The sequence below is a fragment of the Anser cygnoides genome, chromosome Z, assembly GCF_040182565.1.
Source record: "Anser cygnoides isolate HZ-2024a breed goose chromosome Z, Taihu_goose_T2T_genome, whole genome shotgun sequence".
In the NCBI taxonomy this organism is placed as follows: domain Eukaryota; kingdom Metazoa; phylum Chordata; class Aves; order Anseriformes; family Anatidae; genus Anser; species Anser cygnoides.
Window position 1 is genome coordinate 40,686,302 of NC_089912.1, and position 22,961 is coordinate 40,709,262.

General features: G+C 37.3%; 2 protein-coding genes across 2 annotated transcripts in view; one reads left to right on the top strand and one right to left on the bottom strand.

Annotated features, from left to right (window-relative positions):
- The window catches only part of LRRC2 (leucine rich repeat containing 2), a 154,806-nt gene that overhangs the window by 126,354 nt on the left and 5,491 nt on the right, over nt 1–22,961 (bottom strand). The window lies entirely within an intron of this gene.
- On the top strand, nt 11,862–21,047 carry LOC125184931 (protein FAM240B-like). The gene is made up of 3 exons (XM_048080530.2): nt 11,862–12,316; nt 19,126–19,268; nt 20,595–21,047. Exons 2-3 carry the CDS (start codon nt 19,129–19,131, stop codon nt 20,671–20,673), a joined length of 219 nt encoding a protein of 72 aa, XP_047936487.1. The 5' UTR covers nt 11,862–12,316; nt 19,126–19,128; the 3' UTR covers nt 20,674–21,047.

A 22,961-nucleotide genomic window follows, 5' to 3' on the forward strand; every position in this document is an offset into this window, starting at 1 on the left:
AGAGGACAGCAACCAGGAATGCAGAGACAATAGAAAGAATGAAAGAAAAAAAAAAATCAATGTGCAGCAAATAAGACTTGTCATTATGATACAAAAACAGTAGAACTTCCTACAGGTACATGAGGAAAAGTATAATTATGTATTTGGTCTTAGAGACACCATTACTGGAAAGCTACATAACATTTTGTTGTCTTCACTTTCTAAAGGGTGTAGAAATTTTTAGAAGTTTCGAGGGAAAAAAGGATATGGGGATCATTTAAGATATGAAAACATACTCAGCAATGAAAATTGTAGCAAGTTCAGTCCATTGTGAAGATAAAATTAACAAGAAATATGATCTCTCCGCAGGATCACATGGGAAGATATTAAATCCTATGATTTTGTGGAATTGATAATGCCATTTTCACTGTATTACACAGAGGTGCCCCCCAAAAAAACTAGTATCACAGTGTACTTTTACCAGGAGACTAAGTTGCTATTTGATATAACAGTTAAAAATTGAGATTTATCCAGTATTTGCAGAGAGGTTGTTTATTAGAAGTCTATCAAACCAATGAACAAGCAATGAACTGTTGCATGCATGTGTGTGTGTGCATATACCAGTCTTTGATGCACTATACAATGAAGGTACTACTAGCAAAGAAAGACAAAGCCCAAAGTAATGGAACAAAGAAGATGAGACATTATTATCAATATGTCTGTTGATTCATTGCAAACAATAATGTAAAAAGCTATAAACATGAATTGCAAGCAACATCATTGTGTTAAAACATGGCTATATTAGTGTGCCTACAAACCTGACCAGGTTTGAGATTTTGGTGTCCTAGGCACTGTACAAGTGCATAGGAAGAATGAAATGCCCTGAGCAGCTGACAACACCTATGGGATTTTTTTTTTTGATTGTTATTAAAGTATCTGTCACCATAGACTCTGGCTTCAAACTCTGAGGCAAAACCCTTTGTGTGCACACATTCCTACTTTCCTGCTTCAGTCTTGCTTTTATGAGCCCTGTTGATTTTACTGTTTATTTTCCATCTTACCAGTGCTGATCTTAGATCACAACACCAGCACAGGCGCCACTCACCAGGAGATGGCATCATTAGAAGTTAATAACATCAGCTCTTAACTTTGCAGTCAGATACCAGTGTGAGACGGAGCATAGCACTAATGACTGACTTCCTGAGCCTCACACCACTGATAAAACCTAACATACCCAAAGCAAACCACAGCAAGTATTTGAGTACAGGGCATCATTTTTTTAAAAATGCAGTCTTCAGAGATGAAGCCACTATTATCTGTTTCTTTGGCTATAAATCATATATCCTACCCTATTTACTAAGGCTGAGCATACTGTCAGTACTTAGCAAATGCTGTTCATATATTTAGTGTAGAATCAATGAGAGAGAGTTTTTCTTAGGCAATTAAGAGAAAGAAAATCTTTGGCTGGTGAAAGGAGCATACAATTAGATAAAGGGTATCACAGAACTAAATTAATGGGCAACAATACAGTAATTTTTCAAGTGGCTTTCTTATCACTATTCTGCTCATGTATTAAAATCAAACTTGCAGAGAACAAATAAGCATGATCTGACCCACCACAGGGAGGAGGAGTGATTCTTGTATCATTGTGCGACGACTCACAGAAAGTGAAATAATTACCTTTAATCTTACTGTTATATCAAAGGGACCAAGAAACCCACTTGCTGGGTTAAGTGTGTCAGAAAGACAAATTATACCAGCCCTGTGTGCATGGATTCTGAGGTGCTGAATACTAATTTTAAAGGAGTTTTATCAGATAGCCAGATGAAAAGAAGTAACAGGGACTTGTTACTTTTCAAGAGTATATGCCTTGCCTGGCTGCTGTCAATTAAAGTTTGATGGAGTGCTGAGATATACATATTAAATAGGTTTGAAAATATTTGTTTTTAAAAATTTCTGTTTTGTATAGATATTCAGATCCTGGACCATTTTATATAATGGAGGTAGAAAATAGACTATTGTATTTTGATAGTATCTTCTAGGCACACCATAAATAAGTACATGATGATAGGTTAATTAAAACACTTCACAGAACTCAGCTTTATAGATTGATGCTAAAGAGGAAAATGTGTCTGTGTGTGAAATAACATTCCCAGGAGACAAATTAATTGCCTACTGCATTTATTGTTTATTCCTTAACACTCTCATGCGCTGGCCTTGATATTCTGCATATGTGATTATCTTAGCTATAAAAAAATATTTATTTAATAATTCAAAATATATTGAAACAGGTACTATTGTGTATGCTGTCTGGTTTCCTTTAAAGTATCACTCTGCTTCTGAATACTGATAAAAAATGCTGCTAGGCAAACTAAAGGGTCGCTTTAACCTTAGAAAAAAACTATGTTTAAACAGCTCTGCAACATTCTCAGGAACAAAGAGTAAAAAGAGACTCATACTGTACTTATGCCAGTGTTCCCCAAATTACCAAAACATTAAGGTCAGAGAAAAAATTATGTGGTGCTCTGGGCAGTGAATTGCCTTCTTTTACTGACATAACGAAAAGTCTATACTGGCTGTCAGTTTTCTGACTCTGTACAAAATCATTACAGGTGTAGCCGGGATAACATTATACCTGTTCCACTGTTAAAAACAAAACAAAACAAAACAAAACAAAACAAAAAAAACAGGTATGTATCTCTTCTGCTGAGATAATCTTCTATGTATGGGTACAATGTTGTCTCAATGTTTATTCAGTTCCCTATCAAAATCTATTGTAAGGCCATATAATCTTCACAAGTCTTACTCCTTCATTTTCAAACAGCATTGTCAACTCTTCTTCATTTTCAAAATATAAAACTGTTTTCTGCCCAACATGCCTCTAGCTGGCACATGGAGTACAAAAGTGTTCATGGATCTGTGGAGGACCATCTCTCACTGAGCCCACCATGTTCTAAAATTTTAGTTTAAAGCTCCAGAGATCTGGGATCTGGTTTCTACATCTTCTGTAAAGAAGGAGGCTGATTTTCAGGAACAGACTTAGGATAAAAATATGAAAAAATAATCTCTACAGGCAGTTGATCAAATGAAAAATTTCAGTAAAATTTATTTTAATGTCCTCAGTTTCAGGCCGGGTTTAAGGAGTAACAGTGGAAAGAAGAGAGAGAGAAGCAATGATACTTCAAAACCTTGAATTTTTTACTGACCACCCTTAATCTGAACAATGGAAACATAATATAACAAGAAGGGATTTTTCAGCTATGGCTGATTATTGCTACAGATGATTTTATAGATAGTAAGATTTCTGGTTGAAGATTCTGGTTGAAGGTTCTATGCTTGTCCCAAGACTGTCTTATCAAGAATATATGATTACTAATTTTATTCAACATTATATGTAGTTACCCTGCTAAAAAACAACCCAAAATTCACCAACGTAATTGGCTCTGCATTGACCACAAGCTTGCAAATCTGTTCCAGAAGACAGACCTGTAAAGCAGAAGCCAGTTCTCCCATAGCACATGATGAATCAGCCCCTAGAGCAACTCCTCCTGTTGGTTAGTGAGGTTCAAGAGCACTGAGATATGTACAAAACAGATGGGAACATACCATGCAGACCAGATCACAGAATCACAGAATGGTTGAGGTTGGAAGGGACCTCTCTGGTCCAACCCCCTGCTCAAGCAAGGAAACCTAGACCAGGATGCCCAGGACCATGTCCAGATGACTTTTGCAGATCTCCAAGGAGGGAGACTCCACAACCTATATCAGCAACCTGTTCTGGTACTCTGTCACCTGCACACTAAGGAAGTGTTTCCTGATATTCAAATAGAACATCTTGTGTTCAAGTTTGTTCCTATTGCCTCTTGTCCTGTCACTTAGCACCACTGAAAAGAGCCTGGCTCCATCCTCTTTGCACCGTCCCCTCAGGTATTGATGAGATCCCCCTAAACCTCCTCTCCTTCAGGCTGAACAGCTCTCTAAGCCTCTCCTTGTTGGAAAGGTGCTTCAGTCCCTTGATCATCTTGGTGGTCTTCCATTGGACTCTGTCCAGTATGTCCAGGTCTCTCTTGTACTGGGGAGTCCAGAACTGGATGCAGAACTCCAGATGCATCCTTACCAATGCTGAGTGGAGGGGAAGGATCACTTCTGTTGACCTATTGGCTATACTCTACCTAAAGTAACCAAGAATAGCATTAACTTTCTGAGTGTCAGGGGTACATTGCTGACCCATGTTCAACTTGGTGTCCACCAGGACTCCTAGATTTCTTTCTATAGAGCAGCTTTCCAGACAGGTGACATCCAGCATGTCCTGGTGCCTGGGGTTGTTCCTCCTCAGGTGCATGACTTTTCACTTCTTGTTGAACTTAATGAGATTTTTGTCAGCCCACCCCTACAGCCTGACAAGGTGCCTCTGGATGAGAGCATGGCCCTCTGGTGAATCAGCTGCTCCCCCAGTTTTGTGTCATCTGCAGTTTCCTAAACTGCACTCTGTCCCATCACCCAGAATGTTATTGAAGATGTCAGGTAAGACTGAACCCAGTATTGACCCATGGGTATTCTGACTATTGTGAGGTCACAGGATATAGGGTATATATGACTCAAAGTAGTAGTCATTAGCATGGATGTTAGATTTGCATATTTCATGTAACATTACTTGTTTTGCCTTAGTTGATGTAATCACCTGTTAGTTAGTTATAGAAACAACTCAAGGACCCCATCTGACACAACTCTTAGCAGATACCTTGTGCAACAGCTCATGGGGAAACCACTACCAGAAAAATAAATAAATAAATAAATAAATAAGAGGAAGAAGACAAAGAGGGGAAGTGATCACGTAGGAGCAGTCACTTTCCAGAAATGCGATAGGAACTGAACAGTGTGAAGGGAAGGTGCCTCCTGCTAAATTATCCAAAAAGGCAAAATCTGTGATGAAAATAAATGGTCAATTTCCTTAAAGTCTTCAAAACTTTCAATTAGAAACAATGTCAGGACCACTGAAAGACACACGCAAAGGATGAATGTCAACGAGATCTATTTTTGTGATGAGGATCATATGTGTCTCTCAACTGCCTACACAAGATTGTGAACATGAAGTCAAATGGGGGAGTTATAAGAGATTCAAGCTGCATTCTCAGCACTAGCAGCCTTTTTGCCAAGATCAGAGCCATTGGTACTGATTTCATGGGGCTTACATTATATTGAAGGAGGTTACTATTTTGGGCCTATTTCTTTCATGGGGACATTGCTTTCCATAGTTACCTTAACAATGGCACGTAAGAGGGAGTTTTTGCACTCTCTGCATCAACAGTCGTCTTTGTCCATGTGGCTTTTCATTTTCAGAGGTGCTAAGCACTCATGACTCATCAAAGTTCATTCTGGCTGCTGAGCCCAACGCCTCAAGAATATCTGCATGACTTGAGGCACAGTATGAAATAAGAGCAGGTGCTCAGACCAAGATAACCGGAGTACAGCCCAATGAAGGACTTCTCAAAAATTTCCATAGTTTCAGGTCTTCACTCTACTAGTCCAAAGCAGTGACATGCAAGAAAATCAGAGAGACTGACTTATCCCTGAGATCTTCTTGAAGGTCAAAATGTATAACATTAATCGATTTCAAAGCCAGAAGGCAACCAGTTCATAATACAGTCCAGTAGGGCCAGGTTCTCTTGTCACACTTTAATAGATACCTGCCCAGAAGAGTTTAATATAGCAAATTTGTATGCATATGTAAAACATATTGGTCAGAAGCTTTGAGCCATTTTTCTGTAGAGAAGCCTATGTTTCTGAAGGAATTATTATTATTATTACTATTAATAATAATAATATAGCTTTAAACATAAAGCAATGAAGTAGAGCAAGAAACATCTTGTTTGCTGGATGGTGAGGTACTGTGTTGACCTCATCATAAGTGAAAATGATGAACGCTGGCAAGGATGGCCTTCCCTTCAAGACAAACTATTTCTAATCATGGGTTGAGAGCAAAAAGTATCTTGCTTCTTACTTCTATCAGACATAAATAAGCTTTTTGTACCTGAAAGTTTCCAATTTTGCTAGGTTAGTTAATTATTATTTCTTCTGCAAGCTTTGCAGAAGAAGATTGTCCTTCTGCTGTTAGATGGGATCCATCCACACCCCCAGATTAGTAAGTAGAGTAATAAAGAGCTACTGGTCTATTTAGTCAGAGATGTTCTTGGCGCTCCTCCAGGTAGCTTTTCCCTTTATCTGGACTGTGTTCTTCACCCATCAAGACCTAATCTCCACTATGCAGAGAGCAGAGTTCTTGACTAGAGTACCATCACAAGAGGGAAACATGTACAGGCCAAGAGCAGGTCCTCCAGTGACCATCATTCATGCCTTTCTACTAACGCTTTTTTGTACATGCTGAACAGGAAAGGAGAAAAGATAACAGTCCAGGGACCAGAGCTCCAAAGAGCCCAGGGATGTTCCTTGAGGACATTCCTACACACTGACATGATGGTGAATAATCTTCTGAGCATATTCAATCTTGTATTCAATTTTCCACAAGAAAACCTTTAAATGCCTGCTTACCTAACATATTTTCTGGATAATTCAGCTCCAGAACACTTTAGGCATAGAACAAACTCATACTAAAGAGATTTTACCATCAAGTTAAAGACATTACGTAATGGATTTTGTAAAGGTTCTTCTACTTGCCAGAGATATAATGACTCCTTATATTAATTTAATGAATATGTTTGACACATTAAACATTTTAAAACTTCATTAGCAATCTATGTGTAAACAACAGATGAGGAAATAATTTATTCTGCTTTTCTTCAGAAAAATAATAATTAAAAAAAAAGTTCTTAAACAATGCAGTGTATCATTTCCTTTTTCATATATATATATATTTTCATTTGAAATAACAGTGATCGTCTTTCAAGAATTATGGACAAAAGTTTCAAATCTTTTACGTAATATTAGGCATTTAAATTCATATTTAGAAAATGGTCTGAATGGTCTAACTGGCCAAAGCACTCACACTTGAAACATTCTTCTAAACCAATTTGTATTAGGAAAAGGAAGAGCAAAACATTTCTATTTGTTTTTATCCTCCTTCAAGTTTGGCTTTTTCACAGCTCTCAAGTGTGTGTCTCCAAACATATTCATATAGCAGGTATTGCAGCTACAGGAGCATAGCTTTTGCAGCACTCAGGATGCCTATGTCTGTTACTACGTAATGGCCCTGGGTCACTCACGGGCATCTTGTAAGTACGTGATCTTAATCTGCCATGACTTAAATTTTACTTAACACATACCTGGTACCTTTGTAATCTTGCCAGCAATCTTCACTCACTGAGGATTGTTTTAGTCAGAGACTTTTTAATGACAGCTTCTAAGAGCTAATGGTCAGTTTGGGTCTCAGTGTTTACAAGAAACATTGTGGTGACAACCTTTCACATCCGACATTACTTTTCATTACTGGGTTGAGTGTAAGAGTTAAAATCAGATTTTTCTCCAGGAAGAACACATGAGAGGCAGAATGGGCCCTCAGATCTCACATTCATGTTCTTCTAGGTCTCAGGTCCAACCCATCTAGTCAGGGCTGCCTTTTTAATGCTAACCGGTGCAATCTTGACAGGAGCCAAGAAGCAAAACACAATGTGCTTCTTAGTTTAGTTAATTGGTCATAATAAAGCACTGTAGGAGAACACTGATGTGCCCTGAGGGGTAAGACACACATATCCCTTCTCTCTGATACACTGATAGAAGGAAAATGAGTATATCTAAATATTTTTATTCTTGATCCAAAGTCTAGTTTTAGTTAAGTTAAAGCTGGGGGTACAGCTACAACTTCCTTGCGTTACTTTACACTGGGACTCAAACCACAGAGTTATTCATGACCATTAATTTTACTTTTTAAAGAATCAGGGATGATTCCTTAAGGACCTTAATCATCCTTCCTCCTACCTTACCTTCTTCCTAAATAAAATTTCTCAAACTCATCTAAATTAATACTGATAACAAAGTCCCTGTGGACCTTCAAAAATTTTCTGGAAGCAAGTCTGAAGTCTCAGACATCCCCAACTCATCCCATTTAACTTCATCTAACTGAAGTACCCACAATTTGGCTGTATAGGATAAAAATAATGCAACTTCATATCTATGAAAAGATATGCAGAAGGCTGCATTACCCCACTGAGATCCTGTTCATTTTCCATGGACTGTATGGGCGTAGAACAGCCCCAGCCTCAGTTCAAACAGCATGTGCACTGAAGCACACTGCTTTGTCTGATTTTAACAGAAGATCAAAAACCTCTTTCCTCCACTCATTAAATTGATGCCTGAGGGTGTCTGGAGCAATTGAGTTCCTAATGCTGGTGTAAGTAAGATGTAGTAAGATGTAGATGTAGTAAGATGTAAAAAACATCCAGGCCAGATTTGCAGGCAAATTCAAATCATCATCATAGAAGCCTTTCTGGACAGGTCCCTGTAGAAGTTCATTTGATGTGGACTTTAAGGTAGTTTCAAACACATGGAAATGCTGACAGAGAGTAGGTGACACCAGCAGCCTTTTTTCTCCTTTGTAGCAGAATTCCCCTGTAGTGCAAGGAGCCAAGCTAATTACATACACTTCCATGGGAAAGCAACTGTGTATCTAGCAGCTCCAGTGGTTAAATTTCAGCCTAATGCAATTTAAACTACTTGAAAACCTTACATTCCTGGGAAAAGTAGAATCACAAAAAAAGCTGCAAGCAAGCAACTAACGGGAGAATTACGGAAAGGTATTAGTGGATCTTATAGTCTTGAAGCAGAGCACTGAAGATCTGAAAGTCTAACCTAAATGATTCTGTAATTCTTTATCTACTTTTTCATGTCTATGTCACAAAGGCAATACTACAATTGCAAATAAACACCAACCAACCACTATAAATGTTACAGATGTCGTGTAATTGGTGTCCAGAAGAAGTTTCATCCAGCTAATAAAACATGTCAGCTCTTCAATCTGCTGCTTTACTGACCTTGAGATCATCCTATAAGAGGTACTATAAAGAAAACAATTGTGTGTCATAGGCATGGAGGTTATGATATATGCACCATCCAGAATGCACTCAGAGGAAAAATCCAATGTAGATGAAAGGTATTCCTGTGTATTCCTATATCTACTTAATCCTTATTTTTTTTCTGTTATCTAAACTAGTCCCTGCTGATTTCTCACTGTCCAATCCAAGGCTTATCCCAGGAGAGGAAAAATGTTTTTGAAACTGTAGTGAAATTAATAGACTTTTTCAGTTGTCCAGACATGACATTTTTTTCCATAAACTTTAAACAAACATTCAGTGTCATATCCAGTAGGCAGGGCTAGAAACTTCTAAGCAGACGTGTTTTCTCCAGATGCACTTTCGGAGTTGCCATTGCAGGATAACAGGGTTCAAATCAATGCATGTGTGACTGGAAACCAAGGAAACACCAGTCCTCCACACAGGCACGTGGCATCAGCTGTAGGACAGTCCCTAGAGAAACCTCCTGCCTGTTGTCTCACCATGCTTACTCACTAGACCCACTGAACGACCCATTGTAATGGTTTTGAAGGACAGACTTTAAAAAACTCACACCGTATGTATTTACAGAAATATCTAAAACAGTTAATGATCATGGGAAAATATAAGCCTAAATTTATTAGACTTTTACCTACCCTCTGAGTTATCTGCTCCATTCAGGAATTTGTGAAGCTTGGAGAGGGTTAATAAAACTACTCTGGCCAGTGTTGCTCCTAGACCAGGAAGGACAAGATCCATTAGTGACAGAAATCCCTCCTCACAACTTTCTGACAGTCATTGAATCAAACTAGAATGAGAAGGATGTGAATACTATATGCACAGTGAATAAAGAAAAAGACTGCCTCAACAACATGGTACAGTGTGTGCTTTAAAATCTTACCTCTCTGGAATTTATTTTCTCTAACATCACAGAGAAAAGATTATGAGAAGTTCACTTAAATAGAAAGTTCTTGTAGATTTTGTGAAATGTGAAATGCCTTCTTCTTTTGCCTCCTCCTCTTTAGCACCGTGTCTTAAAAAAAAAAAAAAAAAAAAAAAAAAAAACCAAAGACAATGAAGAAACCAGGCTGACAAATTATGGCCAAAATGTACCAGATATAATTGTGTGAGAGTAAGAGTTTCCTTCTACTTTTATTTCTACCTCTCCCACACAAGACAACAGCACAGTAAGAACACAGAGGCAGAATTTGATTGCTACAGACAAGTAACACCCCAGGTGCTCCAGAGGTTTGCACTTTGTCAGTCATTTTACAGATTTTTCTAAGGCCTCTGCTAATGACATTAAACAGTGGTTTACAAGCACTTTTGCAAACTACAGATGAGTGCTGTCATATAAGCAGGTTATGTTAAACAGGTTTGAGGAGACTTGTTTATGAAGTAAAGAAAAACTGAGGTGCAAGTGAAAATTTCATAAATAATTTTCACTGCATAAAAGCCTACATGACAGCTGCAATGCTTTTGAGGGTGAAGTATGTCTTTTCAGTCACCTTCCACCTGATTATTTCTTCTGATCTGGGTAGCCCAGCAGAGTACTAATTCTGTCCAGGATTTCTGGATGCTGGGTGCCCATTTAGCTTGCATAAGACACATGAATACAGATCTATTGTTCATTGTAAATACAGTCAGTGTGTATGCAATGTGTATCTAATATGCTGTAGATAACCTGAGTGTGTGCAATGTCTACCACACCAGAACATCTAATCTGCACAAATGCAGAAATATCAATACATCTAGAACATATCAGACCAGAAATATATGTTCTGGTCTGATGAAGCCTGGACACTGAAGTAACCTCCTGAATGGAGATGCTTGCAAAGGTTTAGGAAAGATGTTTTCTACATTTGACATTCAAAATAAAACTAATTTGTTGTAAATTGTGAAGTTACTGAAGTTCTGATACAAACTGCAGGGAAGAAATTATGCTGCTCTGCAGCACCGTGGTGCTCAGCATCATTGTTATATTCAGCCTAGGTACCCATCTGTCCTCATAATAGTGATTATTTTAATATTGACCGAGTACAATTTATTTGCTTGGGATTTCCAAAACCAGCCAGATTCTGATCTATTTTTCTAGATTTTCAGAGAATCATGTTTGTCTTCAATGCAATGCATATATCTGGAATTAAAATCTCTGAGAGCACAAACCTTTGCTGCTATCATATGTTCAGGCAAGTGAGCTTATTTCTGTGGTTTCATATGATATGCAGTGGGACAACATGTTGAAGAAAATCCATACTTTAATATGCCTTTAACAAGTTAAATAAACTGACCAGTACTTGGAATGAATTGGAATTTTCCTGTACAGAGGAAGGCTGCAGCTGTCAGGTTTTGCTCATGGTTTTCTGCTGTAAAGCTGTCTGGAAAATAAATAAATAAATAAATAGAAGAAAAAGGAGAAAAAAAAAAAAAAGAAATATGAACTACACAAAGCATCCATCTAATGGCTGCTGCTTTTGCTACTTGTGATCTGAAAAATGACAACAAAAGAAGGTTAAAATAATCAGCAGTGCTATAAATACTACTCAAGCCAGCAGTCACATATGGTATATTAGCAATGTAGATGGATTTAATGAAAACTGAGATCAGCTCACACATCTGTCATCAACCAAATCTACAAAATATTTTCCTCAGGAAATGAAATTTAATGATAGAAGTTCTCATCTCTAGTAGAGTTTTAACAACTCCAAATGGTAAAACTAGTGCTGGTTTAAAGCATTCTGTCAGCTAATTTTAACCAAACAGACAATTCCTATGACTATTGCCTTGAAGAGAACAGATTGTGTGATAGGTCATAATCAAGCACACATCCTTAGATTAACAGCTCCAAAGTACTGCATACTTCTGTAAGTCACCCTGTAATGCAAAACCAAGTGTGATTTGTCACACCACTTCAACCTTCATTACAGCTAAGATAGTAGAGTGGAATTTTTCAAGCTTCACAGGATGAATATTAAAATGGATAATACTAGCATGCATTTTAAAGAATAATTCTCAGCACTTGCCAAGTCATGCTCCCTGAGGTATCTGCCAGTGTGGGAGGGATGCACTCTCTCAAGGGGGGCCTGTGTTTCATGGTCATCTCAGGCAGGGGGCTGCAAAGTTCATTAAATGATCTTATCTCACTACTGGTTCTGTTCAAAATAGCCTTGATATGATGAAGGATTTATGTTACCCCCACTTCAAATAAAAAGTACCGAGGGATGCATTTCATTACTGCCCTGTGACACTGGAGAAGCCAGGGCTGCAGTGGTAATATTCCTCATTTGTTTGTGTCACAAAGAGGATTTATTTGCAGGAAGAGTACAACTCCAGAGGTAAGTAAGTATTTTTTTTTTTTTAATAGCAATTTTTTTCACAATAATGTAAACAAGAAATGCATTTGTTCCCTAACTTTAATTCTCACAAAAGTATATTCTAGGAAAGATGAGAACATGAGGAAAATGTCAGGGAAGAGTGCCCAGTTTAACAGCATTCTAAGGAAGCTGAGTAGCATTGATACAGAAAAAATATTTACAGGCAATTTCCATACCACAACCCTGGATAAAACACCAGGAGATGTAGCTGTACATTGTCAACTGATGGGCTTGAATGATAGCTAAGGTTACATATGCACTCCTCTTGCAAAGATTTTTAACAGTGATCGGCTACTGAGAGGCTTTTTAATTTAACAGCAGACACTTTCGCATGAATCAGAACCTGTTTCTCTTGCATGTTTTGTCAGAACTGAATGATCTAATGAATAACATGAGCCCCAGGCAAGATTTATCCACTTCTTTGATCCTAGATCATCAAGCCCTCCTGTACTCAAAAATCAAACATTGAAACAAGACACGTTCAAGATCCTTGGTCTGCTACTAATAAATATTAATTTATGTTTTATACTTGATCTTATTAATTCAGCAACTTATAGGATCAGGCTTCAAATGTATCTGTCAGAGGGGAAAAATCTAGTGATTAGAAAAGATGTTAGATCATGTGAACAAACTACAGCTTCTTTAAATATGTTTTAAATGTTGAAAATTAAAAGCCAATGAGAGCTGGACAAATCTATAGAAAGTTCATGAAAGTCATTTGGATGTTCTGTATTTTATGATGCTTATGAAAGCTGTTCACTCAACGCTTGGCTCTGTGCAACTGTCATCACAGCCCTGTCTGTGTCCTGATGACAGAATTTGTGGGAACACAGGCAGCCGTCATGGAGAACCAGATGCGGGGAGCGGGGGAAGCTGGGGAGCAGAGGGGTGCTGAAAAGATGCTCATGGGGAAGGTTGGTGAGATCAGTATGAACAGTCACAGAGAAATGCAGCTCCAGCAAGAAGGAGAAAAAAAAAGCCCAGAGAGTACAACAGAGCTGAGAAAATGACCTGGAAAGATGTTCAGAAAAGGAGGTTTGATGCAGCCAGATTAGGCTGGGTTGTGAAAACCAGAGGATTGGCATAGAAGGTAAGGGGGGCAGAAGGAGGAGCTCAACAGACATGAAGGCAGAGAATAGCTAAATAAATAAATGGGCACAAAAACAGAACAAGGATAGTAACAGATGAATTGATTACCTGGAGGGAAATAAAACTGTTGATTCCTCAAGTGTTTTGCTCAAAAGGCTTTAAGAATTTTGACACTCAGCTGGAGGACTGCTGAGCCCTCAGGTGCAGAAAACCAAGGCAGACAATGAGTTCCCTCCAGTTCAATAGTTCAATCATTCATGTATCTGATATCCAAGAAAGACTGAACACCAATGAAGAGAACCCAGCAGATGAAGAGGACAGAAGAAAATACTTTGTGTGTTGTGTTCAAAGGCATTGATACTGTCTCTGTAGCAGTATAATATGAAGACAGAATACAGCCACCAAGAATCATGTCTTTTTCATGTTTCATTTTTGTAAAAGTTTTATATGAGAAAAGGTCCAAATTTGGTAAAGCTCAATACATTTCAAGAAAGTTGTTCTCCAAAGCTGCAAAACAGGGCCAGAACCTTAAAGTAAAAAAACAAAACAAAACAAAACAAACAAAAAAAACCCTCTAGTAATCAGGAACAAGGAGAATGGCTGAAATGAGACTACTGCATGGTTGCCTACCTGCAAACATTTTGATTTGCATATTCCAGAACTGATTTGTTAGATGCACACCTGCTGTAACTCATGTATTCAGATAACTCTTATTAGTATTACTAAGACAGGTCAATGTGGTTGCCATTTTCATACGGGAAAAACTCCCATCACATGCAAAAGTCCAATTAATTTGATTGGAGCTTTCAGACAGAAAAAGACCTCCTGACTGAGCACGTCCTGGTAACACAGAGTGCTTCAAGGTCTGTAAAACTAGGAAAGACAGACGGTAGAATAAATCATTTGTCTAGAATTCACTTATTTCATTGCAAACTCCATACTTCACTCGTCAGAAAGAAAAGCATAGATTGATAACCTATAAGGCTGAAGTATAAATGGAAATAGCATAGTGTTGCACATATGCAAGCCATATATTTTTGCTGATGCAACACACTGCAGCATTTTCAAAAGAGACTAGGCTGGTTTCAGGGCCTTGTGTGCACCAGAAATCCCACAGGTTCATTGCTGACCCTGTCTAGCCAGCCTTGCTAGACCCTTTTGCTTTTTCTAGCCAACCTTGCTAGACCCTTTTGCTTTTTTTTTTGTTTTTTTTTTTTTTGAGGTGCCACGTCCTGGCCTGTGCAGGCAGGCAGCCTCTGCCCTCCCAACATACTGTCTCATTCCCGCACAACACTCATGAGGCAGGCTGCATTATGCGAACTGCCACACAAACAGAGGGGTACAGGGGATTGATCTACTTTCTTCTGTCCCTAAAGAGTCCTTCAGACTCTTAAGATCTAAGTTAAATTTGAAACTGGTGTGCTTCCTCAGTCAGGCTCTATCTGAAAGCAAACCTCTGTTCGTCCTTTGAGATGTGAATTGCTGCCAGCTGCAGTAGCAGAAGATAAATGATATACCCAAGATCCAAGGCAAAAGAAGGAAATCATGTCTGCAATTTCAAGTCCCATTTTCTAAACTCAAAGCCAATTTCTTATTGTTTTAAAGTCAAACATCAGCATTAGCATACACAGATTCTACTCTCCTGTACCTCATGCAGTTTTTGATTAATCCAATGTCTGTATATAATAAACACAGTCACCAATGCTTGTATATAAAGAACACTGTCACTGAGCAAGGTCCATGAAAATGTAGATGGATAAAATATAGGATTATTTCTACAAAGATGCATAGCACCTTCAAAACTCTGAGTGATTGTGTTATGCCATACACAAGACAAGGATAAGAATAGCTTTCGTGATTCATGCAGATGTTTTGTAAATTGAAAAAAAAATCAACAAAAACAAGCAAACAAACAAACAAACCAATCTTACATTTCAAATAACAATTTATGGTCTACTATAGGGAAACAAATGAAAGAAAGAAAGAAAAAAAAATACCACTCGTTTCTTTCCATACTGTTTTCTAGATAAGCAACTTCCAATTCTCTTCAAAAAACAATGTGTACATCTTGGTGTAATGGCTTCTCATAGAACCAGTAAGTTCCAGCTTCCATCTATTGATTTCTTTTACTTACAAAAGAGTCAAGATGTCACACTGAATTGATCTTACTTTCCTCTCTTTGTTCTACCAATACATTTTTTCAGTTCCAGATAACAGTGCCGGTATCACTGTTTCCCTACCTTTGTAAGATTTCCTTTAACAAATTGAGTCTAAATATTATCAACCTGTTCTAAAATGATTAAACCTAAAAATAAATAATCATGTCCATCTTGTATAAGATAAAGCCTTCCTAGAATTTATCTAGCTATTCCTTTCACCTGAGAACAACTCCATTTGTTCGGCTAGATAACAACCAGTGCTCTGTCAAAGATGATTACAGAGGAGAGTCTCTCATTATTGTCATATGGAAGGGTTGTCACTAGAGACTTGAATAAAGCTTAGTTTAGTCCTAGCTGTTGCACACTAGTTTAAGTCAGGCCTAACTGAAAGATCTATAAACGGGCTATTGGAACAGCCTATGTGATTTAACAGTGTATTTCTGCCAATTTGTTATAGCATACATACGGATTATTTATTCAGGATGCTTTGGAGGCTGCTTCCATGATGTCTTTCTCAATCTTCTCGTTCTTTGCTAAACAAGGTCCCTTTCATTTTCCACTTTGAAAAAGGTCCAAGCCATGAAAATAAACTGTACCCAGTTGATAATTGCTGGTGTGAAGCCACAATACAGGCTTAAGTCCTGGTACTTTCCTCCGGAAATAAAAAATAGAGAAGGAGAAGAAAATAGAGAGTTTTCATCACTGGCAAAAGATGTTAGCACAGAAACTGTATCTTGAGAGAAGTGAAATACAGGTAGACTAGGTTTGATATCACTGGTTTCCCACACAATCTTGAAGGCTTATGACAACAGCATTGAAATGAAAGGCTGGACAGAGTTGAATTCTAATGTCTATGTTCATGATGCATAAAGGCAAAGGAAACCAAGGAGGTTATTTTAGCAGAGTTGTTGAGGAGTTCTTGCAATCACTGAATGAATGGACTTAAATAGCAGGTTTGAAGTAAAAGGTAGTTTAGGGTAGAATGATTCTACAGCTGAGTGATAAGAATTGTGATGCATTGATACACTGGTGTTTATCAAGGATTTAGTGTGGATAGATGTGGAGGGATCAGTAAAATGATGATGCAGAAATTCTAGTTTCAGCTTATAAGTATTCAAGTGTTGTCCACTGTCTGGAGGAAAGAAAACAAAGAGGAAGATCAAGGGCTGAGTATGAGAAAAATTCAACAAATTAAGGTATCCGTTTGTTAATGCAAAATAAAGTGTTAGGAAAGAAGTATAGGCTTGGACAATGGTCTTAATGTGCCTGAGCGAGCAAAAACAATTTGACTGATCATAAACAGAAAAGAGTATTGATGTATTTTATTGTACTGTTATTGCTGAATAACAATGAAGAGCAGCTCTCTTTTGCAGGGTTTAAAACTTTTCCTTGGGATTTTTTTTATTTTTTGTGGGGAAAGGGGTGACAGAAAGACATGTATATAAAAACATATTCAAGCCAGCATCAAGAATATATGCAATCAAACCAGAAGGCAGAACTTCTAAAACTGGTAAAGGTTGTGTGTATACTGGAAGTATTTACGTGGGCTCAATTATATATGGTGATGGTGGTTTGGAAATATGACTCATTCAGAAGAGCTGTTCACGCATATATATGGAGAAAAAGAAAAAAAAGAAAAAAAAAAGAAAAAAAACATCCACAGTAAGCAGGAATTTACATTCAGAAACAAGAATTTATTATATTTTAGGACCACTTCTGATTAAAGTAACATGGGGTGATTATTTCCTGGCAGTGTTTATTTTGGAGCATGAGGATCTGGGAATTTTGCCTGGTGTTCTTCAGAAATATTGTTATTCTCAAAGATTAAGTCCTGTGTTGAAAAGTCCATTAGTCTCACTCAGATGGCTGTCACTATTGCTTCTTCGTAACTGTCTAGATTACCCCTAGGTACACACTTAGAGAGGGTAGTAACTGCTATCTGGGAAAATGGGTTTGGCTTTGTATGATATATATGTGCAGATTTATAGAATACATATATCTTATGAACATACATCCTTATATTAAAAGAACTTTTGACCCAGAATTGGTTGTCCCTTAACACAACTGAAAATGTTCAGTTGTACTTGGAATTCACATTATGGACTGATGCTAACACATACATCCAGCAATAAGTTGCTTAAAACCTGCAAAAAATGCTCAGTAATTTAATTGAATTTATTTACTTATTTATGCAAAACCCAGGCTCAGATGCACAGGTTCTATCATTCAGAGAACACATGTTGATGTATGGGTGGTTTACAGGGAACCACAGTGAAGTCATAGGAAAATCTCAGAAAGAAATAAACCTCTTCAAAAGGCTACTTTTGTTCTCCACTCATAGTTTCTTTATAATGTGTCTTACAGTTTATCATAAAACAGTCAAATCTCTAAATGTAATTATGTAAAGATTACTGGCTCCCGATTTTGCTTTTCTTACCATGGCTGGCAGGGGAATGGCAGCAGCTCCTTCAAGCTTTTCCAAGCTAGCCTTGAGGAGCTTGTTTACAAGCTCTCTATGGCTCTGATTAAAATAAATTGCAAATAATTGCCATGAATTCAAACAATGCATGAGAGACCCCTAAATACTTGGTTAAAAAAAAAAAAAAAAAAAAAAAAAGCATCCTGGAAAATGTTTTAGTGCCATGTTCATAGAAAACCACACTGCAATTTGGAAAGCAGCAGCTGTATTTTCATTACATATTTACTAAAATTTTGAAAGTAATGATGTTTTTTTCTGGCTGGAATGTGAGATAAAAGATCTTGACTGTTAGCCCATAAGGAGTCATCCTGAGACAGACATTCTTTTTGTAGGGTAACATTTACTTCCAAATTTATCTTTAAGATGACATTAAATGAAGGAGGAAGAACAGAATAGATACAGGTATGTAAACACACAAAATGAAATTGCTCAGTTTTGAAAATTACATAAGAGGGTGAAGTATTGAATAAACACAGTGGATTTTGCAAGTCACCATCTTATAACTATATGTACATATGTATTTATGCATGTAAATTTTCTCTTCTCCTCCAGAAAATTACAGTAAATAATAAAATCATTAACAGTAAATCACCAGAGTTCTTTTTCTTCATTGTTTTAAGTTTAATCTACAAAGGTTATTTCATCATGTTATGAACAGAAAAGCTGTGAGAAAAATCCCACTAGATGTGACAATTTTTATATTTCTTTTCATTTTTGAGTACTATGAAATGTATCTTAATCTTTAAGCTAAAGAAAATAACAGAACTGTCCCACATTGTAAATTTAAAGATCACAGACAGACAGAGATGAGAAATATCTGTGGTTAACAGGCAAGAATTCAAATCACTGTAAACAGCATATCCGCAAGTGTCAGAGCTAGGAATAAGAAGTTTAAATTGTCTACTGTTATCCTTATCCTACATAAAAAACAGTGTGATCCTAACTCTGTGAAAGTCCAAAACATCAGCACTGTGCTTCAGCCATGTAAACATACATGGGACCAATAACTTGTAATAAAAGTGTTTCACATTTCTCTTTCACAGAAAATGAACAGTCAATACATACGTCACGAAGTGAGGGGATGTGAAACCAGTGACCTGAGAAACTTCTGGGAAAAGACTATTGAACAACAAACTCGGTATCTGCAAATTGAAAAAGAACGTCAGCAAAGAAGTGCCCTGACAAAGTAAGTAGTTTGCATTTGGAAGGATTATTTGAGTTTCCATTCTAATTCTTTTTAAAAGAAAAGTGGTACCTATATTAATATCATTTAATGAAAGCTGAAAGTAATGTTTATTTTCCTTAGATTTTTGGAAAATAATAAAGTTTCCCAAATTGACATGATAATGCCAATTAGTTTTAGCTATGTCTTCAGAGGATAAGAGAATAATTTACTCTTCTTCACTAAATGGGACCAAAATGTGGAACTTTCTGAAGTTATTAGGAAAACTTCTAGCAGTATTGTCTTATCTTAAACATCAAGGTTTTTTTTCAGAGCAAGGCTAGTGCACATGTGTACCTGGTTCCCTTTCTTTTTCTGTGGCTTTGCCAAGAATATAGGTTCCATTAATTCAGATGGTTTAATTTGCACAAGATCAGTCCATAACAAATCATATGGTCCAAGTGTTCTATCTGACCAAGACAACTGTCATCCATAGTTATACTTATTTTAATTAGTCATAATTGCCTAAATCAGACAAATCAAGAAAGACTAGTCTGCTGCAACATCAACAGTACAGTTTTACTTCACGTGAAGTCTCCTGGAGTTAAGTCACATGCAAGGATGGGTATTTTGACTTGGGATCATTCAAAAAGAAAGCATTTATTCAAAATTCCCCTCATACCTCTCTTTGAGTTAATGTTTAGCAAAATACGGGACTTGCATTAATAACCCTGGAAGAAAGAACACTGCAGTCAGTCTCTAACAAGTTTTACCTGTTTTTAAATCCTAATTTTAACATTTCAGTTTCTCTGATGTGAAATTTCTGCCTTTTCTTTTTAAGGCAGTTTTCTGTAGTATCTAGATACTACCAGAAAATAAAACAAACTTCCAGCTATCAGCTAACAGTCAGTTAACCTGTAGTTAACTGATCTATCACCAATTTCAACACGTGCAGTATTTCTAAGCCGCATAGTTCACAGGAGCCTCTATACAGTTCTTTACTAATGTGTTTCCGAGGAGGGGAACTGGGGAAACGTTGGGTGATGCTACCCACCAGGTGGCAGCAGGCAATCTCCAGTGGAGATGACAAGTCACTCCGGCAAAAAGAGGCACTTGAGGGAGGACGACACGGGATATGAAGATAAACCACAACAATCAGGTGAGCCAGCACTGAGATTTAAGAACTAATCCTGAACTTCCATCCAGTAAAATTCTCTACGTGGGCAGAACAGTTTTCATGGCAACTGGGGAAAAGATCGGTATGATAGCATCAGTGGGAAAGATGAAGAGTACAAATCTGCTCCCTGTGAAAAAAAAATGGGACAATCTGACTAGAGTTTCTGTCTTTAGGCTCAGAAATGAATGGATGGAGAGGCTGGAAAAACGGATAAAGATGTTGAGGACCCAACCTGAAGACCCATCTAGCTGAAGATCTACATTCATTGCATGTATGGGGAAAAAAGAAAATAGTTTTGTAGGAGAGCATGGTGGTGTGATTCAAAAGCTCAAGTCAATTTTAGTTTGTGGCTTACATGAGCTACAAATAATTAGCTGTCTATTAGAAGCTTCATGTGTAAAATGTGTATTGCTGCTTTTAATATTATGTATCCATCCCATTATTTGATAAAGAGAGATTGAAGCACTCTGGAGTCTTCAAGACTAACGAATCATGGTTCACTGAGCTGTGGATGCTTGGGAAAAATACAGTTCAGCTACATAGCGTTCAGCAAAAGCATTTCCTGGACATTTTATTTTTCTCTCGCAACTGATGGTAATTTAATGAAATGGTTTTCTTTTTAATGACTGGTTGAGTGTTTCTGGTTTTGTTTTTGTGCTTTAAATACAGCAGAGCCCTTCTCAGACTAAGGAAGTGGGGACATATGTAAAAATGCTATCACATACAAGATCACAAGTAGTGTTCAATTTGTTAGGTGTAACATATTCTTGCTTCTGTATTAAATACCTGTAAGGCCATTAATAAATATTCTGAGAAATAGACTCTGTGATATACCAACAAGAGTTGCTTTATTTGTTAACCTACATTATCTAACTTGAGATGCTATACCAGCAAAGTCAAAATGACTTGAAGTTTGGGGGATAGTTCTGGTACCCAAACCAACTTGTCTAGAACTGGTCTGATATCTCTTCCACAGAGCAACCTGGTGCACCTTCACAGCTGCCTGTCATCATGAGTGACAACCACACTTTTTGCTCTAACCTGGTGAGACCCAGTAAATATTCCTTCGCAACCACTACATTCAGAAATGCAGCAAGTTTCATCTTCCAGATTTGCCATTAGTCAGAACTGTTTCTAGTTCCCTTCCCAATGCTTTATGAAGATGTGACATTTCCTGCAACAGTATCAACGCATATCAATAGGCTGTTATAATAAAACTGCTTCCTTTTTAGAGTGACTGCTTTGTTGCTACCAGAATGTGTGAGGTATTATATAGAAAAATGGGTAGTTCTGAATACTCTAAAAATCTATTTCCTCAATTGCTTAACCTTTCAGTCCCTCTTATATGAGCATTTCACTAGTTCTCTGGTAATTTACATTGTTTCACAGTAAAGATTTGAATTGCCAGGGGACAAGAAGATAACAGAGGAAAGGTTTGTGGTTTTAAATTATTTAGAACATATGTTCTTTTAAAAGCAAACCAAAAAATTCAAATGTTATTTGTTCCATCTTTATACATCACCTTTTAAATTTACTTCTGTGTGTCCCAAGGTCAAATCAGATCTATTATGGGAATTTAGCCATGTAAATAATGTTTGGGAAGCCTGAGAAATCCATTAAAGCATGAAAAAAAGATGACCTTGAAACATGTGCTCAGAAATGAAGACATCAGCAGGTACATCACCAAACTGGAGAGCAGAGTTTGTTCGGCAGCTGAAAAAGCTGCTAAACTCATATTCTTAGCTGGACCTTTTTTTTAATCAATTTTTAAAGCAACTGGAAATATACATTCTTATCCAATCCAGAGGATAACAGCATATTTACAGTATAACTGTAGAGGGATGAACAATCCCCATGTAGATACACAGGTTAATGACAGGTGTTAGTAAAAGTTAGATTACTTTAAAAATGCCAGTTCACACATCACAGTTCTCCCATTGTCTGTCTGTGTTCTATGCTTACTGAACTTCAGTGCACAGCAGAATTGTTTTTATACCACTTTGATTGGAATTATAGCTGGAACTGAGGTGAGAACAACATTTTCTGTCCCCTTACTAATTGTGTAAGTGAAAGCACAATGTACAAAACAGAAGAAATCACAGTTTGTGTATTTTAAAAATGAAGGAGTCTGAAATAGTTTTTTCTTTGCATCTCACGCAGTTCAGATCCTTCTCCCCTCTTTCTCATAAAGTAAGTCAAAATTAAGAAAATCTATGGGAAGCCAGAAGAAGAATTGCCAGGAAGAGATTACTTTATAGACCATAGTCTGCCCCACTTACCTCCTTGCCCAGTCCTTCATTGCACATCTCATATGATTATGTCACATATTCTTTGGAATATGTACTATCAAGAAATAAGACACCAGAATCATCTTTTCAAAGTGATAATATGGAACTTATTTTGTCCAGACTACATCTTTTCCAGCCCAAGGCCAGGAGGAGTTCTAAGAACATATTTCCAGAATTAAGCCACTTTTCTCCTGAGCTTTACAATTTCACCTTTAGTGTCTAGATGAATTATTTCAGGTTCAGGCTTCACAG

What these genes read in the sequence shown, in the direction of transcription:
- LOC125184931 (XM_048080530.2), top strand. Translation starts at nt 19,129, where the DNA reads ATGAACAGTCAATACATACGTCACGAAGTGAGGGGATGTGAAACCAGT. An exon ending in CAAAGAAGTGCCCTGACAAA is followed by an intron (nt 19,269 to 20,594) that starts GTAAGTAGTTTG and finishes TTCTGTCTTTAG; the next exon opens with GCTCAGAAATGAATGGATGG.